The 22557-nt window shown below is 45.2% G+C and overlaps 2 protein-coding genes across 2 annotated transcripts; both read right to left on the bottom strand.

The window, feature by feature from the left end:
- Positions 1-71: 71 nt before the first annotated feature.
- LOC120021108 (arf-GAP with Rho-GAP domain, ANK repeat and PH domain-containing protein 1-like) lies at positions 72-1637 on the bottom strand. Its single transcript, XM_038964749.1, has 6 exons — positions 1409-1637; positions 1162-1230; positions 908-1031; positions 686-785; positions 307-502; positions 72-178 (listed from the first exon to the last, which is right to left on the bottom strand). Exons 1-6 carry the CDS (start codon positions 1635-1637, stop codon positions 72-74), a joined length of 825 nt encoding a protein of 274 aa, XP_038820677.1.
- Positions 1638-14323: 12686 nt separating this feature from the next.
- Positions 14324-20575, bottom strand: oatx (organic anion transporter X). The gene is made up of 10 exons (XM_038965666.1): positions 19975-20575; positions 19602-19705; positions 18686-18840; positions 18025-18193; positions 17746-17869; positions 17306-17421; positions 16969-17183; positions 16723-16831; positions 15164-15370; positions 14324-15087 (listed from the first exon to the last, which is right to left on the bottom strand). The coding sequence occupies exons 1-10, from the start codon at positions 20392-20394 to the stop codon at positions 14970-14972; spliced, it is 1737 nt and encodes a 578-aa protein (XP_038821594.1). The 5' UTR covers positions 20395-20575; the 3' UTR covers positions 14324-14969.
- Between the last annotated feature and the right edge of the window lie 1982 nt (positions 20576-22557).

Here is a 22557-nt window from a genome sequence, read left to right as displayed (position 1 = left end):
GGAAGAAGAGATAGATGCATTGGACACCATCCTTTGAATGACAGATGCTGAAATACGTTTGGGAACCATTGCTATGACATCAAGTACGATGGAATGCAACTTGTTATAACACAGTGTTCCTGTAGTGCTGACCTCTCTCCAGTGACCAGCTCTATGGTGTTCTCAGAGGAATCTATCTCTGTGGGCAGAAAAGAACACCGTCATATTACCTTATCGTGCTACTTCTGCTCCTCTACACAAGGCATGTAGAGAAAAATCATGTTGTGTAAACATGCAGACAATGAAGTGAGGGAAGGTGTGACTCACTGTATTGAGTCTCAGGGTTGAGTGTTAGCCTCTCTCTGTGGCGCTGCTGGTCAGTAGGATAGACGAGGACCTGACCTCCACGGAGCACTGCCCAGACCTCAGTGTGCTGCAGGCCTCCTCCCTCCCTCAGAGACACCCGGGACACAGCAAACACCCCGTCCAGCTCCTCCTCATCTATGGGCCCGGGCAACACCACCTGGTAGGGGGAGAACATATGATTAGTTTTAACCCACATTACTATATCTGTCTGTGTTATCTGTAGGCCTACTCTCTGCTCAGGAAAGTTGACACAAAGGCCTCTATTATCATCCAGCGTATGGAACACTACCTACAGTCCTTAATACTCCCAGATTGATAAACACAGCTGTTATTGTATTACCCTGAGAATATGAAGCAGGTGATTCAGTAGATCCTCTTCGGTGTCAGCATAGCACACCAACTGGTCCGTCAGAGTCACCATTTCAAACTCATGAGTCGATCTGTGGGGGAGGAGGAAATCAACAATCACCCTTATATCTTATAAACTGTATTAAAACATATAATATCTTAAAAATGGATATGAAATGTCTCCCACAATGTTAACGTCATAAGGTTGCAGTACCCGTTGGAGCTGTGGAAAATGGAGACGACCTCCCTCAGGTCCAGAACATCACAGGCTGCAGAGTCATTCTCCTGGGAGAACAAGAAGCGGTCCTCCTCCAACTTCCCATGGAGCTCCTCCTCTCCTGCGCACACACGCGCACACACACACACACACGCACGCACACACACAGTTTTACTCCCATTAAGAAGTCGTCTTTTAAATCAAACAATAGGCTTTTAGGCTATTGTGATATGCCCATAGTATAAGGGTACCTGCAGCAGAAGGAGGGTCAGAGGTCGCAGAGTCTCTGCTGGGCACCTGATGAACATAGGCAGGGGCATCTGTAAAAGAGAAAAACAAACAGATATTTGAAAGCATGATGAACAAGACAGACATTTTGATGTACTGACTGATATCATGAAAGTGACAAGTTGAGACTAGGCAAAGACAAAACACCAGCAGCGCTGTGGATCTTTGATGTCAGTATCTGTGGATCTTAGAGGACCCTGATGTTAGTACCTGTGTACTCGTTGTGTCTGAGCAGCTCCGTCTGCATGGCCTGTCCAGCCCGCTCTGCCAGGGAAATGGGCGTGGGGCACTGAGAGTCCCCTGAGTGGCACAGGACCCGGGCCCCCGAGCACAGCAATGACATGGTCTCTGGGACATTAGGGCCACACACCACCTCACACAGCCTCTGGAGGACACAGGGTGGGGGGATGATGTCGTAACAACCAATAACACATGTCATTCAGCACAGTCTGTCCTGTACAGACCCTGGGATGTTTAGGTGTATTTTCATATCTTTGAGGATTGATAGGAATCAGAATAGGATGCATACATGTAATAACACAATTTTGGAAGGGATCTGAACAAAAACCAGATGAACTACACTGTCCTCTGCTGGTTGAGAGCAGCAGTGTAGTCTGAGAAAGGGGATGAAGCTGGGGTTGGGGCTGAGGCTGGGACTGGGGTTGGGGCTAAGGCTGGGGTTGAGGCTGGGACTGGGGTTTGGGCAGAGGTTGGGGCTGGGACTGGGGTTTGGGCTGAGGCTGGGGTTGAGGCTGGGGTTGAGGCTGGGGCAGGGGCTGAGACCTGGGGTTGGGGCAGGGGCTGAGACCTGGGGTTGGGACTGGGGTTGGGGCTGAGACTGGGGTTAGGGCTGAGACTGGGGTTGGGGCTGAGACTGGGGTTGGGGTTGAGACCTGGGGTTGGGGCAGGGGCTGAGACCTGGGGTTGGGACTGGGGTTGGGGCTGTGGTTAGGGCTGAGACTGGGGTTGGGGTTGAGGCTGGGGTTGGGGTTAGGGCTGAGACTGGGGTTGGGGTTGAGGCTGGGGCAGGGGCTGAGACCTGGGGTTGGGACTGGGGTTGGGGCTGTGGTTAGGGCTGAGACTGGGGTTGGGGTTAGGGCTGAGACTGGGGTTGGGGTTGAGGCTGGGGCAGGGGCTGAGACCTGGGGTTGGGACTGGGGTTGGGGCTGTGGTTAGGGCTGGGGCGTTGGCTGACCTGGTTGAGCAGTCTCTGGCTGGAGGCTAGAGGATGGGTGAATCTGTATCGGCCCTTGGTGTACTTGGCCCTGATGAAGTCCCCCCTCTGATCCACAGAGGAGTCTGGCAGGATCTGCTCTGCACCCGGTACGTTGTGAGCCCACACATCATTGGCTGCTTTGTTCCCATAATGGACAAATAGCTATGGAGGAAAGAGAACACATCAGTTATTAGCAGTGCTTATTTTCACATTACTTTACTTCTGTATTTGGTTAAACATACAAGTATTCAGACACCTTCCCTTTTACCACATTTTGTTATGTTATAGCCTTATTCTAAAAATGATTAAATATGTTTTCCCCTCATCAATCTATACACAATACCCCATAAGCAAAAAAATAGTAATAATAAATTGTTGAAAAGTACCGTAACTCAAATTAAAAACAGATGTATCTTATTTACATAAGTATTCAGACCTTTTGCTATGAGACTTGAAATTGAGGTCAGGTGCAACCTGTTTCCATTGATCATCCTTGAGATGTTTCTACAACTTGATTGTAGAAGTCCACCTGTGGTAAATTCAACTGATTGGACATGATTTGGAAAGGCACACACCTGTCTTTATAAGGTCCCACAGTTGACAGTGCATGTCAGAGCAAAAACCAAGGCATGAAGTCGAAGAAATTGTCCGTAGAGCTTCGAGACAGGATTGTGTCGAGGCACAGATCTGGGGAAGGGTACCATAACATGTATGCAGCATTGAAGGTCCCCAAGAACACAGTGGCCTCCATCATTATTAAATGGAAGAAGTTTGGAACCACAAACACTCTTCCTAGAGCTGGCCGCCTGCCCAAACTGAGCAATTGGGGGAGAAGGGCCTTGATCAGGGAACTGACCCGAGAACCCGATGGTCACTCTGACAGAGCTCCAGAGTTAATCTGTGGGGATGGGATAACCTTCCAGAAGGCGAACCATGTCTGCAGCACTCCACCAAACAGGCCTTTATGGTAGAGTGATCAGACAAAAGCCACTCCTCAGTAAAAGGCACATGACAGCCCGCTTGGAGTTAGCCAAAAGTCACCTAATTGACTCAGACCATGAAAAACAAGATTCTCTGGTCTGATGAAACCAAGATTTAAATCTTTGCCCTGAATGAGTGACGTCTGGAGGAAACCTGGCACCCTCCCTACAGTGAAGCATGGTGGTGGCAGCATCATGCTGTGGGGATGTTTTTCAGAGGCAGGAACTGGGACACTAGTCAGGATCGAGGCAAAGATGAACGGAGCAAAGTACAGAGAGATTCTTGATGAATACCTGCTCCAGAGCGCTCAGGACCTCAGACTGGGGCGAAGGTTCACCTTCCAACAGGACAATGACCCTAAGCACACAGCCAAGACAACACAGGAGTGGCTTTGGGACAAGTCTCTGAATGCCCTTGAGTGGCCCAGCCAGAGCCCGGGCTTGAACCCAATCGAACATCTCTGGAAGACGAGGCTGTAATTGCTGCCAAAGGTGCTTCAACAAAGTACTGAGTAAAAGGTCTGAATTCTTATGTAAATGTGATATTTGCAAAAAAATATTTAAAAAAACGTTTTTGCTTTGTCATTATGGGGTATTGTGTGTAGATTTATGAAGAATAAGGCTGTAACGTAACAAAATGTGGAAAACTCAAGGGGTCTGAATACTTTCTGCACCACTGTTACAGGGAAGGTCATCTCACCAGAATCAGAGGTTCGGTCCACACTTTACTGTCCAACTTCAGGCTTCTCACTTTGGAGACATGGATGCCCAAAGAGCGATGCTGACCTTAGAGAAACAATAGGGACATAGGTCATATAGAGCAGTGCGTACACATCCTGAGTATCACCACAGTCCCAGCTCACCTGCACAGGCCTCACAGACGACCACCAGCAGGTTAACTGAGGCCCACTCAGGGCTGGCACTGCCACAGTCGGCACACACTTTGTTCCATGGGCTGGCCCAGAGTCGGTGGGCCACCTCGCTGCATGACAGGGCACTGAGGATCACCTGGTTCAGACTCCCCAGCCACACAGCCAGCTCCTTCGACGAGTCTGTGGAGAAACTAGAGATACAAAGACTGTGTTTCTCAGTTGTAAAGCAAGGCGCTCACATACACGGGCCAGATACTGGGATAATCTGATAGAAGAGCAATTGTGTAATAACACAAGTTAGGAAGGGATCTGAACAAAAACCAGATGAACTACACTGTCCTCTGCTGGTTGAGAGCAGCACTGTAGACTGGGCCTGGGGTTGGGGCTGATCAGATAGTGACAGTGAGAGAGAAAGAGACGGACACTCACTTGAAGGTTTTGTACGGTGTGATGAGGCTGAAGTTATGACGGCCAGTCTGCTTCACTGAAGCCACGTTCATGGACACATAGGTCAGCCCAACCCCCAACTGGAAGTCCTGAATGGCACAAATAACATGAACTGAATGACACAAAATACACTCAACATGTCCTCCCGAACTGTCAAAACAATCACATAGTGATGGAGCTCAGCAGAGCCCTGTTCCCTTCCTCACCTCTTTATTGTTGTAGATCCATAGGTTGTGTCCACAGATGGCAGCATACACTCTGTTGCTGCGAGGGTCCTTCATGGTCAGGGCTCCATGCTGCTCCGGAGGGGCTGGAGGGTCCCATCCACGAGAGGACAGGAGGGACGTCACCCAGCCCTCCTGCACCGCTGGGACCGGGGAGAGGGGTGGAGAGATGCTCAGGCACAGGGCAAAGCACAAACACAGTAGGAACCAGAAAGAGGGTTAATATCCATCAGCAGCTCACCTTTGTTGTGCGCCATGAACTCAAAGTGCTTCTTGCAGAAGTAAAGGGAGAAGCGTCCTTTGTCCTGCTTGCAGACATTGGTGATGCTTGACACATGGAACACTAGGTCTGTGAACTTGTCCTGCAGCCCAGAAAAAGAGGGAATAGTGTAAGATACAGATCACTGGCATAGCCTGGGAGAGACAATAATGATACAACAACGTTATGCCTTAGTTCTAGTCAAAAGAAAGGGTCCATTGGACCATGGTGGTGCTAGTGATTCACTCACTGTGCGTTTCTTCCAAAGTGATACCAACGGTCCATCCAGGGTGGCCCACAGAACATTGTGCCTTCAGGAACCAAAAGTATCTCAATTTTCAAATACATAGAAATTAGGCAATGACATTTGGAAAATAATCTGAAATGTCATATCAGAGAATGTGATTTCAGTAAGATGTTGTTGAACAGCAACAGAACATATATCCCACAGTGTCCCACATTACCTGCGGCCCTTCCATACATCCAGCCAGCTGGATCGGGACACCACATTCTCCCTACGAGAGGACTCTGCTGCCTGGGTAGCACCACCGCTCGCTGCTGCCTGTTTTCTCCTGCTGACACGGATGGTGGCCGCACTGTGGACAAAGAGAGAAGAAGTTATCTCAAAGAAACATGACAAATATTTAATTAACTGGCAGCTATCTTGAACAAATATGCTACACATTTAATACAGACCCACTGCTTGTACAGTATCTCATGGGTAAATTACAAGACACCTATTGCATAACACACTTCATGTCTTGCACAGAGCACTGCTATGCAGGTGAAAACATTCTTAGTGGGGAAGAAGCAGGAAGTATAGGCATGTGTAATACAGTGATCTGAATAGGTAAACAAAGGGGCTTGTAGAGTTCACAGGTGATTAGACAAACAAGTATATCACGCTCAAAATCAAATAGCTACTGTTTCATGTTTGATCCGGCAACACATTTTTACATTTACATTACAGTCATTTAGCAGACACTCTTATCCAGAGCGACTTACAGTAAGTGAGAGCATACATTTACATACTGGTCCCACTGTGGGAATCAAACCCACAACCCTGGCGTTGCAAGTGCTACGCTCTGCCATTGGAGCCACACCCAAAATGACCACTTCAATTGGTTTTAAATTCTATCACACCCTTAAAACCATGTAATAATATTGAAAACCCATTGAAATTGTATCAATATTGGTAAGTGACTATGTTAAAATCTCAGTTGATTAGGTATCATTTTACTCTAATTGAACTCCCCATGAAGGCCATCTGTTAACTTCCTGTCTGTCTGTCTGCTGTGACGGGGTGCTGTGACGTACCGTGGGATCTTCTGTTTGAGAGGTCTGGTCTGCATAGACTCCTTTTCCACAGGAGGTTTCCCGCTGGGGACAACACCAATACAAACATGCCCTGACGCCACACTGGAAGAGGCATAGAAGAATGACAAATCCATTCAACATTTCTACCACCAATTTGTTTCGTGTGACCTGTAGCTTGATACATGGATACTATTTCGTGTGACCTGTAGCTTGATACATGGATACTATTTCGTGTGACCTGTAGCTTGATACATGGATACTGTTTCGTGTGACCTGTAGCTTGATACATGGATACTATTTCGTGTGACCTGTAGCTTGATACATGGATACTGTTTCGTGTGACCTGTAGCTTGATACATGGATACTGTTTCGTGTGACCTGTAGCTTGATACATGGATACTGTTTCGTGTGACCTGTAGCTTGATACATGTAGTTACATACATTGATATACATTTTCTTCCCTGCCTTTATCCATGGCCTATACTGTTTTGTGGCCTATGCTTTTGCACCTCTTATTTGATACTCACTTGTTCATGTGGGACGGGATCTTTATTTCTTCAGGAACGGCATCGTCATCATTGGACGATTCAGATCCAGATCCAGGGCATTTTCCCCAGTCAGCTACGTCAGTGACGTAGGGGTCAGTATCCGCAGCCGGACTGACGTAGGGGTCAGTATCCGCAGCCGGACTGACGTAGGGGTCAGTATCTGCAGCAGGACTGACATAGGGGTCAGTATCCGCAGCAGGACTGACGTAGGGGTCAGTATCCGCAGCAGGACTGACGTAGGGGTCAGTATCCGCAGCAGGACTGACGTAGGGGTCAGTATCCGCAGCCGGACTGACGTAGGGGTCAGTATCTGCAGCAGGACTGACATAGGGGTCAGTATCCGCAGCAGGACTGACGTAGGGGTCAGTATCTGCAGCAGGACTGACGTAGGGGTCAGTATCCGCAGCAGGACTGACGTAGGGGTCAGTATCCGCAGCAGGACTGACGTAGGGGTCAGTATCCGCAGCAGGACTGACATAGGGGTCAGTTTCCGCAGCAGGACTGACGTAGGGGTCAGTATCCGCAGCAGGACTGACGTAGGGGTCAGTATCCGCAGCAGGACTGACGTAGGGGTCAGTATCCGCAGCAGGACTGACGTAGGGGTCAGTTTCCGCAGCAGGACTGACGTAGGGGTCAGTATCCGCAGCAGGACTGACGTAGGGGTCAGTATCCGCAGCAGGACTGACGTAGGGGTCAGTATCCGCAGCAGGACTGACGTAGGGGTCAGTATCCGCAGCAGGACTGACGTAGGGGTCAGTATCTGCAGCAGGACTGACGTAGGGGTCAGTATCCGCAGCAGGACTGACGTAGGGGTCAGTATCCGCAGCAGGACTGACGTAGGGGTCAGTATCCGCAGCAGGACTGACGTAGGGGTCAGTTTCCGCAGCAGGACTGACATAGGGGTCAGTATCTGCAGCAGGACTGACGTAGGGGTCAGTATCTGCAGCAGGACTGACGTAGGGGTCAGTTTCCGCAGCAGGACTGACATAGGGGTCAGTATCTGCAGCCGGACTGTGTGGAGAGAAGGACAACCAGACAGATCTGTCAAGGAGTCCATCTGGCTCATTACTGTCCAGTACTGGGCAAGATGGAGTCACTCCAGAATCAGATCTGAAGAGAAGGAAGTTACACTGGCTTGGATTCTGCTCCGTTGGGCTGGTAATGGCAGGCTTATTTAGGATAATGGCATGGTTGTCTTCCTTTTCTGCCAGCAAATCATTTGCGGGTGGAATACCTGTGAACCCAAGATAAAATGGTGTACAGTAAAAGATGTTGTGTTGTTTGGTGACAAATGAAAGCAGGAAGTATTTCAGAAGTCTGTCACTGAATCACAAGCGTTTATGTTTAGGAGTAAAAACCAGTTATTCTTGTGTTGCTATTGTGACAGTACACTGCAGCTATGTTTAGCTGTAGGACTACTTTACTGGAAGTTAGGACTCAAGCTCAGTATCACATAGTATTCACTTCCTTGACCTCATTGACCTTGAGTAACTCTTTAATGAATGGCACGGAACAAATCTTGTTTAGCATGATAAAATATTGTTAATTGGTGAGATGTTGAAAGGTAAGCTGTTTAGCTGGCACACTGTGTCTGAGCCAATCAAATATGTCCTGTCATTACACAAGTACAGTCATAGTTCTAACAAAACTCATCTGATCCCTATCTTTATCATTATAAAATATGTAACTGTTATCATGATGAGCACAAGGGCCTACCTTTGCTATGAATTCCTGTATCAGGTGTATCATGTATCAAATCCCTTGAAGACAAGTGTAAAAACAAAGAATTAGAATCCCCAAGAACGTGTCAGGTGTTTGGTAAAACAAGTGGACATCACGAGGATCACTCACCGATCAGAAGAGAGCTGGATCTGTGGGCTCCCTCCAGCCCGCTTGTAGCGTGTCCGTGGTTTAGGTACTGGCACAGGCATGTCTGGACCGAGGGGGGCAGACATCTATTTCACAGTAGGAGATATTACTGTAGGTCACAAACACATGTCTGAAATAACTTTTTTTCCCCCCAGACATGTAGATTTGAAAGTTACTCAAGTAAAAGTGAAAGTCAGCCAGTAAAATACTACTTGAGTAAAAGTCTAAAAGTATATGGTTTTAAATATACTTAAGTATCACAAGTAAAAGTATAAATAATTAAAAATGACTTATATTAAGCAAAGAAGACGGCACCATTTGTCTTGTTATAAAAATGTCCGATGTCCGGATAGTCAGGGGCACACTCCAACACTCAGACATTATTTACAGATAGCCAGGGGCACACTCCAACACTCAGACATTATTTACAGATAGCCAGGGGCACACTCCAACACTCAGACATTATTTACAGATAGCCAGGGGCACACTCCAACACTCAGACATTATTTACAGATAGCCAGGGGCACACTCCAACACTCAGACATTATTTACAGATAGCCAGGGGCACACTCCAACACTCAGACATTATTTACAGATAGCCAGGGGCACACTGCAACACTCAAACATTATTTACAGATAGCCAGGGGCACACTCCAACACTCAGACATTATTTACAGATAGCCAGGGGCACACTCCAACACTCAGACATCATTTACAGATAGCCAGGGGCACACTCCAACACTCAGACATTATTTACAGATAGCCAGGGGCACACTCCAACACTCAGACATTATTTACAGATAGCCAGGGGCACACTCCAACACTCAGACATTATTTACAGATAGCCAGGGGCACACTCCAACACTCAGACATTATTTACAGATAGCCAGGGGCACACTCCAACACTCAGACATTATTTACAGATAGCCAGGGGCACACTCCAACACTCAGACATTATTTACAGATAGCCAGGGGCACACTCCAACACTCAGACATTATTTACAGATAGTCAGGGGCACACTCCAACACTCAGACATTATTTACAGATAGCCAGGGGCACACTCCAACACTCAGAAATTATTTACAGATAGCCAGGGGCACACTCCAACACTCAGACATTATTTACAGATAGTCAGGGGCACACTCCAACACTCAGACATTATTTACAGATAGCCAGGGGCACACTCCAACACTCAGACATTATTTACAGATAGCCAGGGGAACACTCCAACACTCAGACATTATTTATAAAAGATGCATTGTCTTTAGTGAGTCCGCCAGATCAGAGGCAGTATGAATGACCACGTGTTCTCTTGATAAGTGCGTGACAATTTTCCTGTACTGCTAAGCATTCAAAATATAATGAGTACTTTGGGTGTAAGGGAAAATGTATGGAGTAAAAAGTGCAATATATTATTGAGAAACGCAGTGAATTTAAAGTAAAAGTTGTCAAACATATAAATAGTAAAGTAGTGATACTCCAAAAAACTACTTAAGTAGAACTTATTTTTACTTAAGTACTTTACACCACTGATACCCCATGACAAAACGAAAACAGGTTTAGAAAATTTTGCAAATGTATATAAAAAAACAAACTGAAATACCTTATTTACATAAGTATTCAGACTCTTTGCTATGGGACTCAAAATTAAGCTCAGGAACATCATGTTTCCATTGATCATCCTTGAGATGTTTCTACAACTTGATTGGAGTCCACCTGTTGTAAATTCAATTGATTGGACATGATTTGGGAAGGCACACACACCTGTCTATAAGGTCCCACAGTTGACACTGCATGTCAGAGCAAAAACCATGAGGTCGAAGGAATTGTCCGTAGAGCTCCGAGACAGGAGTGTGTCGAGGCACAGACTTGGGAAAGGGTACTAAAAATGTTCTGCAGCATTGAAGGTCCCCAAGAACACAGTGGCCTTCATCATTATAAAATGGAAGAAATTTGGAACCACCAACACTCTTCCTAGAGCTGGCCGCCCGGCCAAACTGAGCAATCGGGGGAGAAGGGCCTTGGTCAGGGAGGCGACCAAGAACCCGATGGTCACTCTGACAGAGCTCCAGAGTTCGTCTGTGGGGATGGGAGAACCTTCCAGAAGGACAGCCATCTATGCAGCACTCCACCAATTAGGCCTTTATGGTAGAGTGGCCAGACGGAAGCCACTCCTCAGTAAAAGGCACATGACAGCCCGCTTAGAGTTTGCCAAAAGACACCTAAAGACTCTCATTCCATCAGAAACAAGATTCTCTGGTCTGATGAAACTAAGATTGAAATCTTTGGCCTGAATGCCAAACGTGACGTCTGGAGGAAACCTGGCACCTACTCTACGGTGAAGCAGCATCATGATGTGGGGATGTTTTTCAGCGGAAGGGACTGGGAGACTAGTCAGGATCGAGGGAAAGATGAACAGAGCAAAGTACAGAGAGATCCTTGATGAATACCTGCTCCAGAACGCTCAGGACCTCAGACTGGGGCGACGGCTCCCTTCCAACAGAACAACGACACTTAGCACACAGCCAAAACAACGCAGGAGTGGCTTCAGGTCAAGTCTCTGAATGTCCTTGAGTGGCCCAACTAGTGCCAGGACTTGAACCCGATTGAACATCTCTGGAGAGACCAGAAAATAGCTGTGCAGCGACGCTCCCCATACAACCTGACAGAGTTTTAGAGGATCTGAAGAGAAGAATGGGAGAAACTCCCCAAATACAAGTGTGCCAAGCTTGTAGCATCCTACCCAAGAAGACTCGAGGCTGTAATCGCTGCTTAAGGTGCTTCAACAAAGTACTGAGTAAAGGGTCCGAATACTTATGTAAATATGATATTTAGGTTATTTTTTGTAATCCTGTTTTTGCTTTGTCATTATGGAGTATTGTGTGCAGATTGACAAGGGGGAAATTTTATTTTATCCATTTTAGAATAAGACTAACTTAAAAAGTGAAAAAAGTAAAGGGGTCTGAATACTTTCCGAATGCACTGTACATGACCCTCATTAGTTTATATACACTACATGACCCTCATTAGTTTATATACACTACATGACCCTCATTAGTTTATATACACTACATGACCCTCATTAGTTTATATACACTACATGACCCTCATTAGTTTATATACACTACATGACCCTCATTAGTTTATATACACTACATGACCCTCATTCATTTATATACACTACATGACCCTCATTCGTTTATATACACTACATGACCCTCATTCTTTTATATACACTACATGACCCTCATTCGTTTATATACACTACATGACCCTCATTCATTTATATACACTACATGACCAAAAGTATATGGGCACCTACTCGTCGAACATCTCATTGCAAAATCATGGACATTAATATGGAGTTGGTCCCCCCCTTTGCTGCTATAACAGCCTCCACTCTTCTGGGAAGGCTTTCCACTAGATGTTGGAACATTGCTGCGTGGACTTGCTTCCATTCAGCCACAAGAGCATTAGTGAGGTCGGGCACTGATGTTGGGCGATTAGGCCTGGCTTGCATTCGGCGTTCCAATTTATCCCAAAGGTGTTCGATGGAGTTGAAGTAAGGGCTCTGTGCAGGCCAGTCAAGTTGTTACACACCGATCTTGACAAACCATTTCTGTATTGACCTCGCTTTGTGCACTGGGGTATTGTCATGCTGAAACAGGAAAGGGCCTTCCTCAAACTGTTGCCACAAAGTTGGAAGCACAGAATCGTCTAGAATGTCATTGTATGCTGTAGCGTTAAGATTTCCTTTCACTGGAACTAAGGGCCCTAGCCAGATCCATGAAAAACAGCCCCAGACCATTATTCCTTCTCCACCAAACTTTACAGTTGGCACTATGCATTGTGGCAGGTAGCACTCTCCTGGCATCCGCCAAACCCAGATACGTCCATCAGACTGCCAGATGGTGAAGCCTGATTCATCACTCCAGAGAACGCTTTCCACTGCTCCAGAGTCCAATAGCGGTGAGCTTTACACCACTCCAGCAGACACTTGGCATTGCGCATGGTGATCTTAGGCTTGTGTGCGGCTGCTCGGCCATGGAAACCCATTTCATGAAGCTCCTGAGGAACAGTTATTGTGCTGACATTGCTTTCAGAGGCAGTTTGGAACTCGGTAGTGAGTGTTGTGGACAGACGATTTTACGCACTTCAGCACTCGCCGGTCCCGCTCTGTGAGCTTGTGTGGCCTATCACTTATGGGCTGAGTTGTTGCTCCTAGATGATTCCACTGCTCAATAACAGCACGTACAGTTGACCAGGGCAGCTTTAGCAAGGCAGAAATTTGATGAACTGACTTGTTGGAAAGGTGTCATCCTATGATTGTGCCACATTGAAAGTCACTGAGCTCGTCAGTACGGCCATTCTACTGCCAATGTTTGTCTATGGCGATTGCATGGCTGTGTGCTCGATTGTATACACCTGTCAGCAACGGGTGTGGCTGAAATAACCGAATCCTAAATGTTACAGCAACTATTATCACGTTATTACTTTTAATAATGTCTTGGATTGACGTTTAGGCCTACCGAGACAGATTCTGGAGGTCATTTCATTGCCTTTTTCTACTCAAAGTGTATAGGTAGGCAGGCTATGGTTGCTGTTTATTTTAACATTTCACATGGCCTACAAAAACTTTGCGTTCCAGTTTTGTAAATACATTAAAATATTGTTATGATTATTTGATGGGGGAAAAACTGTGTGTGAATATGCGTTAATAGTTCGTGTTGGAAATGTTGCTCTCAACTACAGTCGTTTAAAGCTTATAAGCTCTGAATCACAGTTACGGGTACATTCATGCTGTTCTGTTCAAAGGTGACAAACACCGTAGGCTACTGCACTTGTTTCGAGCACGTGACATAACTAGGACTGAAAATGAAAGGCTATATTTCTGTATAACTCAACGGTGTTGAGAAAATCCTAAATTAAATGTTACATAAATGATTTGGTAGGCCTAATTAAAATCTTACCTTATCGTTACTCTTCTGTTCTTGTTCAAATGCGATGTTCCGTTCAAAAGAGAACTGTTAAGGTTACCTTCCTGATACTGAAGAGGTTTGTGGTGGCTGTTTTGCTTTCTGTCGACGACGACAGTGTGTAGCCTATGCGGGTAAAATCTGTACAGCGCGGTCTCACCTGTATTACCTGTTCGGTGGCTGAGCAAGGTCAGCAGCTGGGCAGGTTTACTAAACGAGTATTAGCACATAGATAACATCAAAGTTCAATCATTGTAACTTATTCATGAGTCAATAAATAGCTCAATTAACCATACCTATTTAGCATGTACTTGGGCATGTTCAGTGCGCACGAACACATTAATTGAATATGGAATATTGTCCCTTGGGGACTACTGGCTTCTTTCTACCTTTTAAGAGCTGCACAAAACAAAATGTCAAGACAACAACTGCTGAACCACATAGGCCTACTGTTTATTTTTGATGAAGCTACAATAACGCCCCTAGACAGCCAACACATTTCAAGTTCTAAATCTTGTTCTATAATGACCAATCAAAAATAGTTCCACAAATGTTGCAAATGTCATAAAAACAATCACCATAAACTGCATGTTGAAGTCATAAAATATCATGTAAAAGTGTCTAATTTATTATCTATCTACATTTTGAATAAAAAATGTAGGTAACAAAAACAAATCACATACAGTGAATATACAAGTGAAGGTTTCCAAGTGTTTTGGTTACAATTGAGACAAACTGTAAAATTATATGAGATTGGCAGCAGTTGTCAACAGGATCAATGTTGATCATTTCAACCTTGTGCCAAAGAAACCATACATCAATCAGACAAAGACAAATTGAACAATGATGGCTTAGCAAAGAAACACCAGTATCTCCTGCATACCACAATCAACTTTTCGGTTCTAATCTGTTTCCATTTTGGTTTCAATTAAATAATCTAGTTCTCTAAACAGTTGTATGCATCTGTCTTTAATTTGCTACCCAGCGTATACAGTTTGCTAGCGTTTGCCGACACAGTAAAATCATACCACCTCTTCTACATTATTCTGATCAGATTGTTTCTCACAGAGCATTGAGTCCCGTGATTTCCCCATCCCCCTCAACTGCTCCCTTCTTCATCTCCCGAAGAGACACTGCCTCCTTTTTAGCCAGTTTCTCTGCATCCAGCTTCTCATTAGCCCTGGAAAGCATTTTCATCATATTTCAAAACATGTCAGAGGTAAATGATATGCAGAGTCACAGCCTCACAACCTTACCATTTCTCCTCCACATCCTCGATGGTGTCAGGAAGAGGGATGTTGAGGGTTTCAGGGAGGAAGAAGGCGATGATGCCAGCCACCACCGCAGCACCTCCATAGATCATACTGGGCAGAGCGGGCAGCATCTCTTCCAGGATCAGCACAGCGGGCGCTGCCATGGAGCCCACCCTGGCCATGGTGGAGGTAAATCCCATTCCTGTCTGTCTGCAGGGGGAGGAGGAGGAGGTGGAGGAGAGAGGGGGAGGAGGATTCGGAAGAGGAGGAGAGAGGGGGAGGAGGATGCGGAGAAGTTGGGAAATTGCAAATTAAACACAGAAATACATAATTTACCTAAGTTTTCACACCCCTGAGTCAATACATGTTAGAATCACCTTTGGCAGCGATTACAGCTGTGAGTCTTTCTGGGTAAGTCTCTAAGAGCTTTGCACACCTGGATTGTGCAACGCTTGCCCATTTTGATATTTTTGAAATGATTTAAGCTCTGTCAAGTTGGTTGTTGATCATTGCTAGACAACCATTTTCAGGTCTTGCCATAGATTTTCAAGCCTATTTAAGTCAAAATTGTAACTCGGCCACTCAGGAACATTCACCGTCTTCTTGGTAAGCAACTCCAGTGTAGATGTGGCCTTGTGTTTTAGGTTATTGTCTCGCTGAAAGGTGAATTAATCTCCTTGTGTCTAGTGGAAAGCAAACTGATCAAGGTTTTCCTCTAGGATTTTGCCTGTACTTTAGTGTTGCAAACAGAATGCATGTTTTGGAATATTTGTTATTCTGTTCAGGCTTCCTTCTTTTCACTATGTCAATTAGGTTAGTATTGTGGAGCAACTACAATGTTGTTGATCCATCCTCAGTCTTCTCCTAACAGCCATTAAACTCTGTAACTGTTTTAAAGTCACCATTGGCCTCATGGTGTCACCATTGGCCTCAATCCCTGAGCGATTTCCTTCCTCTCTGGCAGAGTTAGGAAGGACGCCTGTATCTTTGTAGTGACTGGGTATATTGATACACCATCCAAAGTGCATTTAATAACTTCATCATGCTCAAAGGGATATTTCATGTCTGCTTTGAATATCCCCCTAATGAAGTGGTACCTGATGACAGTGTTGTCTAATGAATTGGTACCTGATGACAGTGTTATCTAATGAAGTGGTACCTGATGACGGTGTTGTCTAATGAAGTGGTACCTGATGACGGTGTTGTCTAATGAATTGGTACCTGATGACGGTGTTATCTAATGAAGTGGTACCTGATGACGGTGTTGTCTAATGAAGTGGTACCTGATGACGGTGTTGTCTAATGAATTGGTACCTGATGACGGTGTTGTCTAATGAAGTGGTACCTGATGACGGTGTTGTCTAATGAATTGGTACCTGATGACGGTGTTGTCTAATGAAGTGGTACCTGATGACGGTGTTGTCTAATGAAGTGGTTCCTGATGGCGGTATTGTCTAATGAAGTGGTACCTGATGACGGTGTTGTCTAATGAAGTGGTACCTGATGACGGTGTTGTCTAATGAAGTGGTACCTGATGACGGTGTTATCTAATGAAGTGGTACCTGATGACGGTGGGGTAAAGCTCTCCAGTAAACAGATAAATACAGGTGAAGGATGCAGAGGTGAAGGCCTTCCCCAGACAAGCCAGAGTAGTCCTAATAGACTGCATGTCTGTGTTGGGATCAAAGGGGTTGTCATTGCCAATCCTTGTCAATAACTGTTCTCAATTAGATTATCAGAGACAAGACCAATGGCATTTAATTAGACGCGAGCACAGTAGCCAACACAAAGTTGTGTGACAATCTAACCTGTGGGGACGAAGATGTTGGCGAATATCATCAGGGCAGACACGAGGAGACATGTTCCCTGAGTGATCCTCCGACCAAGAAAGGTAAGACTCCCCAGAGCCACCAGCTTGGCGGGGAAGTCCACCAGCCCAAAGATGATCTGGATCAGGTAGATGTTCACCCCAAACTTCTGCAGGTCCATTGCTAGGCCGTAGTAGGCAAAACTGGTAGAGAACCTGTAGGTTGAGAGGTCAATCGGATCACTGGAAGGTTTTGTAGATAAGAATAGGCACAAAGGTAACTGGAATGACAAATGAACCTTACCAAACAATGCACTTTACCAAACAATGAACCTTACCAAACAACCATAAGACAGAGAGATATTCTTCTCATCACTGTGGTGCGTATCAAGTCGTATGCTGTGTGGGTGGTCTTACTCGACTGGACCTCTTTGTGCATGTGACATTCCAGAACCTGTAATCACACACATGTACATGCACAAACACGCACACACACATTGCCACACACACACACACATAGCCGCATGCACACATTCACAGACAGACACACACACACACACACACACACACACACACACACACACACACACACACACACACACACACACACACACACACACACACACACACACACACACACACACACACACACACACACACACACAGACAGACACACACGCAGGTCATAATCCTTCTCTGAGCTCCAAGATCACCTCACCATTCCAGGAACCTCTCAATATGCCTGTATCCTTCGTTGTACCCCAGCCAGCTCTCTCACCTCCAGGGTGATCTTCTCTACCATCTCAGGTTTGCGGTTGATCCTGGCCACACGGTGGATGTGTTTCAGGGCCTCGTCAGACCTGCGATTTAGCACTAGCCAGCGGGCAGACTCAGAGTACCACCTTAGGACCAGTTAGGAAAACACAAGAGACATTGTCTCTGGAAACCTTTCAAAGACTGCCATTCACCCATCAATCAAAAGATGAGACATCCTGAATTGTTCATTCATGATATGGATAAGTACCTGTATAGTGGTGCAGTAAAATGGTACGCTCACCAGCTATAGAGGAAGAAGAGGAAGAAGGGAGCGCAGACAGCCACCTGCAGCTTGCGCCAGTCCCTGAGGCTGTGGGCGATGCCCGCCAGGACCATCTGGCCGAAGGTGAAGAAGAAGGACGAGAGGGTGCCCACCAGAGTGCGGGACTTGGTGGGAATCCATTCCACCTCTGTGGACAGAAGTCTGTTATGACTCTGTTGTCTTGCGACAGGCAGTGGGTGGAAATGGGAACTTTCCAATGTAAAATCATCTGATTCATCTGAACTGGATTTCCCCAGGGTTTTCATTCCTGGACCCACCTCTGGCAAAAGGTAATACATTTCCCCCTTGAAAGACTTAAAAGACAGTAACAATTTCCTTATGCTTAAAAGACAGTAACAATTTCCTTATGCTGCATGACCTGATAGTGTGCCAACTTTCACACATCACACCAAAAAAGTGTAGAGCATCTAAGCAGCATGTAGGCTAGCGGTTAAGAACATTGGGACAGTAACAGAAAGGTCGCTGGTTTGAATGGTGAAAAATCTGCCGATGTGCCCTTGAGCAAGTCACTTAACCATAATTGCTCCTGTAAGTCGCTCTGGATAAGAGCGTCTGCTAAATGACTCAAATGTAAGTCTCTAGATGTATGGGCTATAGGTGGGGTTGTAGGGAGACTCACTGAGAGAGACTGTGTTGAGGATCACCCCAGATACTGCCATGCCTGTCATGAAGCGTAAGATACAGTAGGTCATGAAGGAAGGTGAGAAGGCTGTACAGGTGCCCAGCGTGGCTAGCTGAAAATAGGACCAGATCAACAAGGCCTTTCGCCCAAATCTAGAGGGGGAAACAAATAGGGGAAACCACAGCAACACTTGCTCAAAAGTCACAAGAACACAATGCATTGTTGTTGTTGGTGGCAACTAAGCACCAAACTCAAGCCCTACTAAATCATTGAGGAGGGAATGTTCCCTACTGTGAAGTAAATTACATAGACACACAGGTGTGCACAAATGCGCGCACACACACACACACACACGCACACGCACACGCACACACACACACACACACACACACACACACACACACACACACACACACACACACACACACACACACACACACAGGGAAAATTTTGCTTCTGTGAAATTACTAAAAGTTTTAAGTGTGTAAAAATAATAAGATAAAAGTCTGATATGTGGAGAATGTTAATCCTGTACTTTCAACCAGCTGGGCTCTATTCTGTCCAAGCACAAAGAAGATCAGGGTTCAAGCCAACAGTTGATTTTTTCTGTTAAAGAGTCAATGATGTCCTGGCAATGGATACAGTAGGCTACATCTTAATTAGTAATGTCAGACATCTATTTACAGTACTGATTTAGCTCTAGGTTACCTATTCATAATGTACACCTGCATCCATTTGTATCACATTGACCACAATCCTTCATCGGGTAAATGCAGTTCCTCTGTACAACCTCTACAACGATAACGTGATATTCTATAGGACAGTATGATGATTGAATTGTTGAATTCCTTTGCCGTGATGAAAATGTTGAATACAATGACGTATTCCGTGTCTGTGACAGGACGCTGCTCACCTGTCTGACAGCCCTCCAAATATGATAGCCCCTGCCAGGACCCCACCCATATAAATAGTCTGGCTCATCTGTTTCATAGGACGGAGGGTACAGACCAAGTCCCACTGGAAAACAAGATCACAAACCTTTTCTTATAGGCAGGATTGTAATATCACATTCTTTGCCTTGACATCCAGCAACGTCTTAAGGGCCACTGTTAGTGAATTATTAGACCTATTGAATGATACTAATAATAATATACACGTTAATTCATAAATCATGCATCATGATGTGTTTCGCAGGAGAAGCACATGTACTTCTATTATTTTATATTATTACACCTACTAATTTATAACCCAGTACTTAAAAAATGCGCATGGACAGCTCCACTTACCTCTGAGACAACTGTGGACAGAAATTCTGTTTTGTCATAGGTCCAGCCATCCAGACATATCTCTGTCTCAAGCTGTGAAAAGTTAGCCTGATGTCCAATGACGCTTACGTTGCTTTCAAGAAGCTGCCACTGCGCCTCGACATACCTTGTACACTTGGACAATTTGGTCCCACTGGCATCCATCGGGATAAAGGCGCGAAGGAGCTCTCTGTCATCCACTTCTGATAGAGACATGTTTTGACTACTGGCAATAGAAGTCCTATTGGGTATGGTACAGTGATGTCCAGGCATACCAGCCGTGAAATTATTCAACAGATTCTGGCTTGCCATCAGTAGACCAGGGATAGACAACAAGGTAACATGGATCCATTGGAAACGCCCGAACCCGCCAACGTCATTCAAGAGGTCCGCAAAACCCATAACGCCGATTCTGAGAGGAACAGTAGGCTAGTGTTAGTAGCCTTTAAACTGCTGTAGCAAAGTCTAAGAACAAGGCTTGCAAAAGTTCTAAAAAAAAGTTATTCGAACAGTTATTGGGAAATGATTGAGTGCCGTTATTGTCCTACAAGACAACTCCAAAGGGCCAAGTGGTTGTGATGTGGTGGCCACCGGCTCCAAATCCGCTGCTCAGCGCAGTAGTTAATTTTATACCTCTCTGAAGTTTCACCTGCTACTCCTGCACACGTTTTACAACACTACGGGAACCTCACAATTCTTAACTAGGATGTTAATGGTTGTTAGACAACAGATCTCAGATCGAGGTCAGTTGTATTCCTTGAGGGAACGTGACTGCATGAGATTCTGTGAATTTGCCTGTGTCCCAAAAAGCCTATAGGTCTATAGAAACAGTGTGACATAGACGTGAATAATAACGGTGATGTTGAATAATATTATTATCCCCATATTGGAGTTCTAATCTAGACTCTCCTTCAAAACTAATGAATGCCACGTAATCGGGTTACACAAAAGCAAAGCAAAAAAGCAACAACAAAAAAAACCCCACAAAAGCAAAGCCTTTATAATGGAATTTCACAGCAAGGGCTTGTAATGACATGCAAGGGCTCAGAGAGAAACTCATTGACATAATAATCCAGCTATGCCACTCAAAGGCGTTGTTTTAGCATGTTAAGTTTTCAATTCAGCCCTAGTTCATCTCAAATTAGCCTATTGGTGACGTTGGTGTAACATTAAGATTACGGATTCCTCAGATTCAGGCATAGAGTTCATGGAAAGGTTTTAGAATATGTACACACAGGCATCATATACTGTATCTTCCTTTGAGATATCCAAGGGGGCCAACCCATGCTACAGACCCACTGCTTGTGTACATAGACGGCTATAAAGTGGCTGCACCCGATTGTACATAAACAAGGGACGCCCTTGAGCAAGGTACTTAACCCTAATTACTCCGGGGTCGCCGCTATAATGGCAGACCCTGGCCGTGACCTCACTCTCCAAGTGTTTCTCAGGGAGAGTTGGGATATGGAAAAAATACATTTCCAATTCACACTTGCACATGTGTGAAATAGTACAAATAAGCACCCACCAAATTAAACTTTTTTTTGTTGCATTAACTGGCCAATCAAATATTGACAACAGGGGTCCTGTGACTGTTAAAAGCTCACAGGGTTGAGGAATCATTGACAACATAAGACACTTTACTCTGTGGCCTATAGCTACATCCGGATCCTTCCCTCTCTCGTATCGTCTATTGGCCAATTATATGAGTTATATCATCTCCACCATTCATCACTGATTGACCCCCCTCATCATCCAGGGTCAGATTACCCATCAGGCTCATGCCCAGGGCCCCCCCCCCCCCACTGATGTTATGTAAAGAACCTGGCATAAACTATGGCAAAATATGTAGAATTTCATGAAATTAGCATTAAAATTTAATTATTGTTTTAGCCACAAGGAAAAATGTGTAGAATTATAGGAAATTAGTTAACAGCAACATATTCCCTCGGCCACCTAGAGGGGCCCTTTCATCACCATATGTGTTTGTGCATCAGAGTCTCTTTGGATAAAGTGTCTGCTAAATGGCATATTATATTAAACTAATAACTCTTACGGGATGACTTCTAGATTGGAAGTACCAACCACATTTCATCTAGTTGTGGCTCAAGCAATTTCAGTCAGTCATTCACTCGATGTTCAAAACCAAAATTGTTGCTTTTTCCCCCTCATTGCTTCAATCTACTGTTCAGAAAGCGAACTGGAGCCTAACTACATAACAGAAATATGTTTCCCTGTTCCCCCCACAAATTACAAATAGCTGGGGATGAAAATAAAATGGGATGAGAGAACAGCCTATCTCAGCAGATCTCATTCATAACAACAAAAATAGAGACTTGGCTGATGAGTCACTCCCTGGTTATACATTGCCTTTGTGTGTCGCAAAATGGATGTCATGGTTTAAAATATTACACACACTGTCAGTACGAGACACACATTACATTCTCTGTGACATAAGCACATTCATTTGACATTTGGGTTCATGACCACCTAGTCTTGGCTTGGAGGAACAGTACATTCCATACTAGTTTCTTTCCCCTAGCTCCTAACATTACTACTTTAATG

This window comes from Salvelinus namaycush, chromosome 26 (genome assembly GCF_016432855.1).
Source record: "Salvelinus namaycush isolate Seneca chromosome 26, SaNama_1.0, whole genome shotgun sequence".
Taxonomy (NCBI): Eukaryota; Metazoa; Chordata; class Actinopteri; order Salmoniformes; family Salmonidae; genus Salvelinus; species Salvelinus namaycush.
Note: the sequence above shows the minus strand (reverse complement) of the source record. Positions and strands in the feature narration are given on the sequence as shown.

Bases quoted from the DNA above. Each gene is read 5' to 3' on its own strand.
- LOC120021108 (XM_038964749.1), bottom strand. From the start codon at position 1,637: ATGACATGTGTTATTGGTTGTTACGACATCATCCCCCCACCCTGTGTC. The intron at 503-685 runs GTAATACAATAA...TCCCCCTACCAG, and splicing joins ACCTGCTTCATATTCTCAGG to GTGGTGTTGCCCGGGCCCAT. The intron at 179-306 runs GTGAGTCACACC...TTCTGCCCACAG, and splicing joins CAACCCTGAGACTCAATACA to AGATAGATTCCTCTGAGAAC.
- oatx (XM_038965666.1), bottom strand. From the start codon at position 20,394: ATGGGTTTTGCGGACCTCTTGAATGACGTTGGCGGGTTCGGGCGTTTC. The intron at 17,184-17,305 runs GTAAGGTTCATT...CTCAACCTACAG, and splicing joins CTCTGTCTTATGGTTGTTTG to GTTCTCTACCAGTTTTGCCT. The intron at 15,088-15,163 runs GTAAGGTTGTGA...AATGCTTTCCAG, and splicing joins GAGGATGTGGAGGAGAAATG to GGCTAATGAGAAGCTGGATG.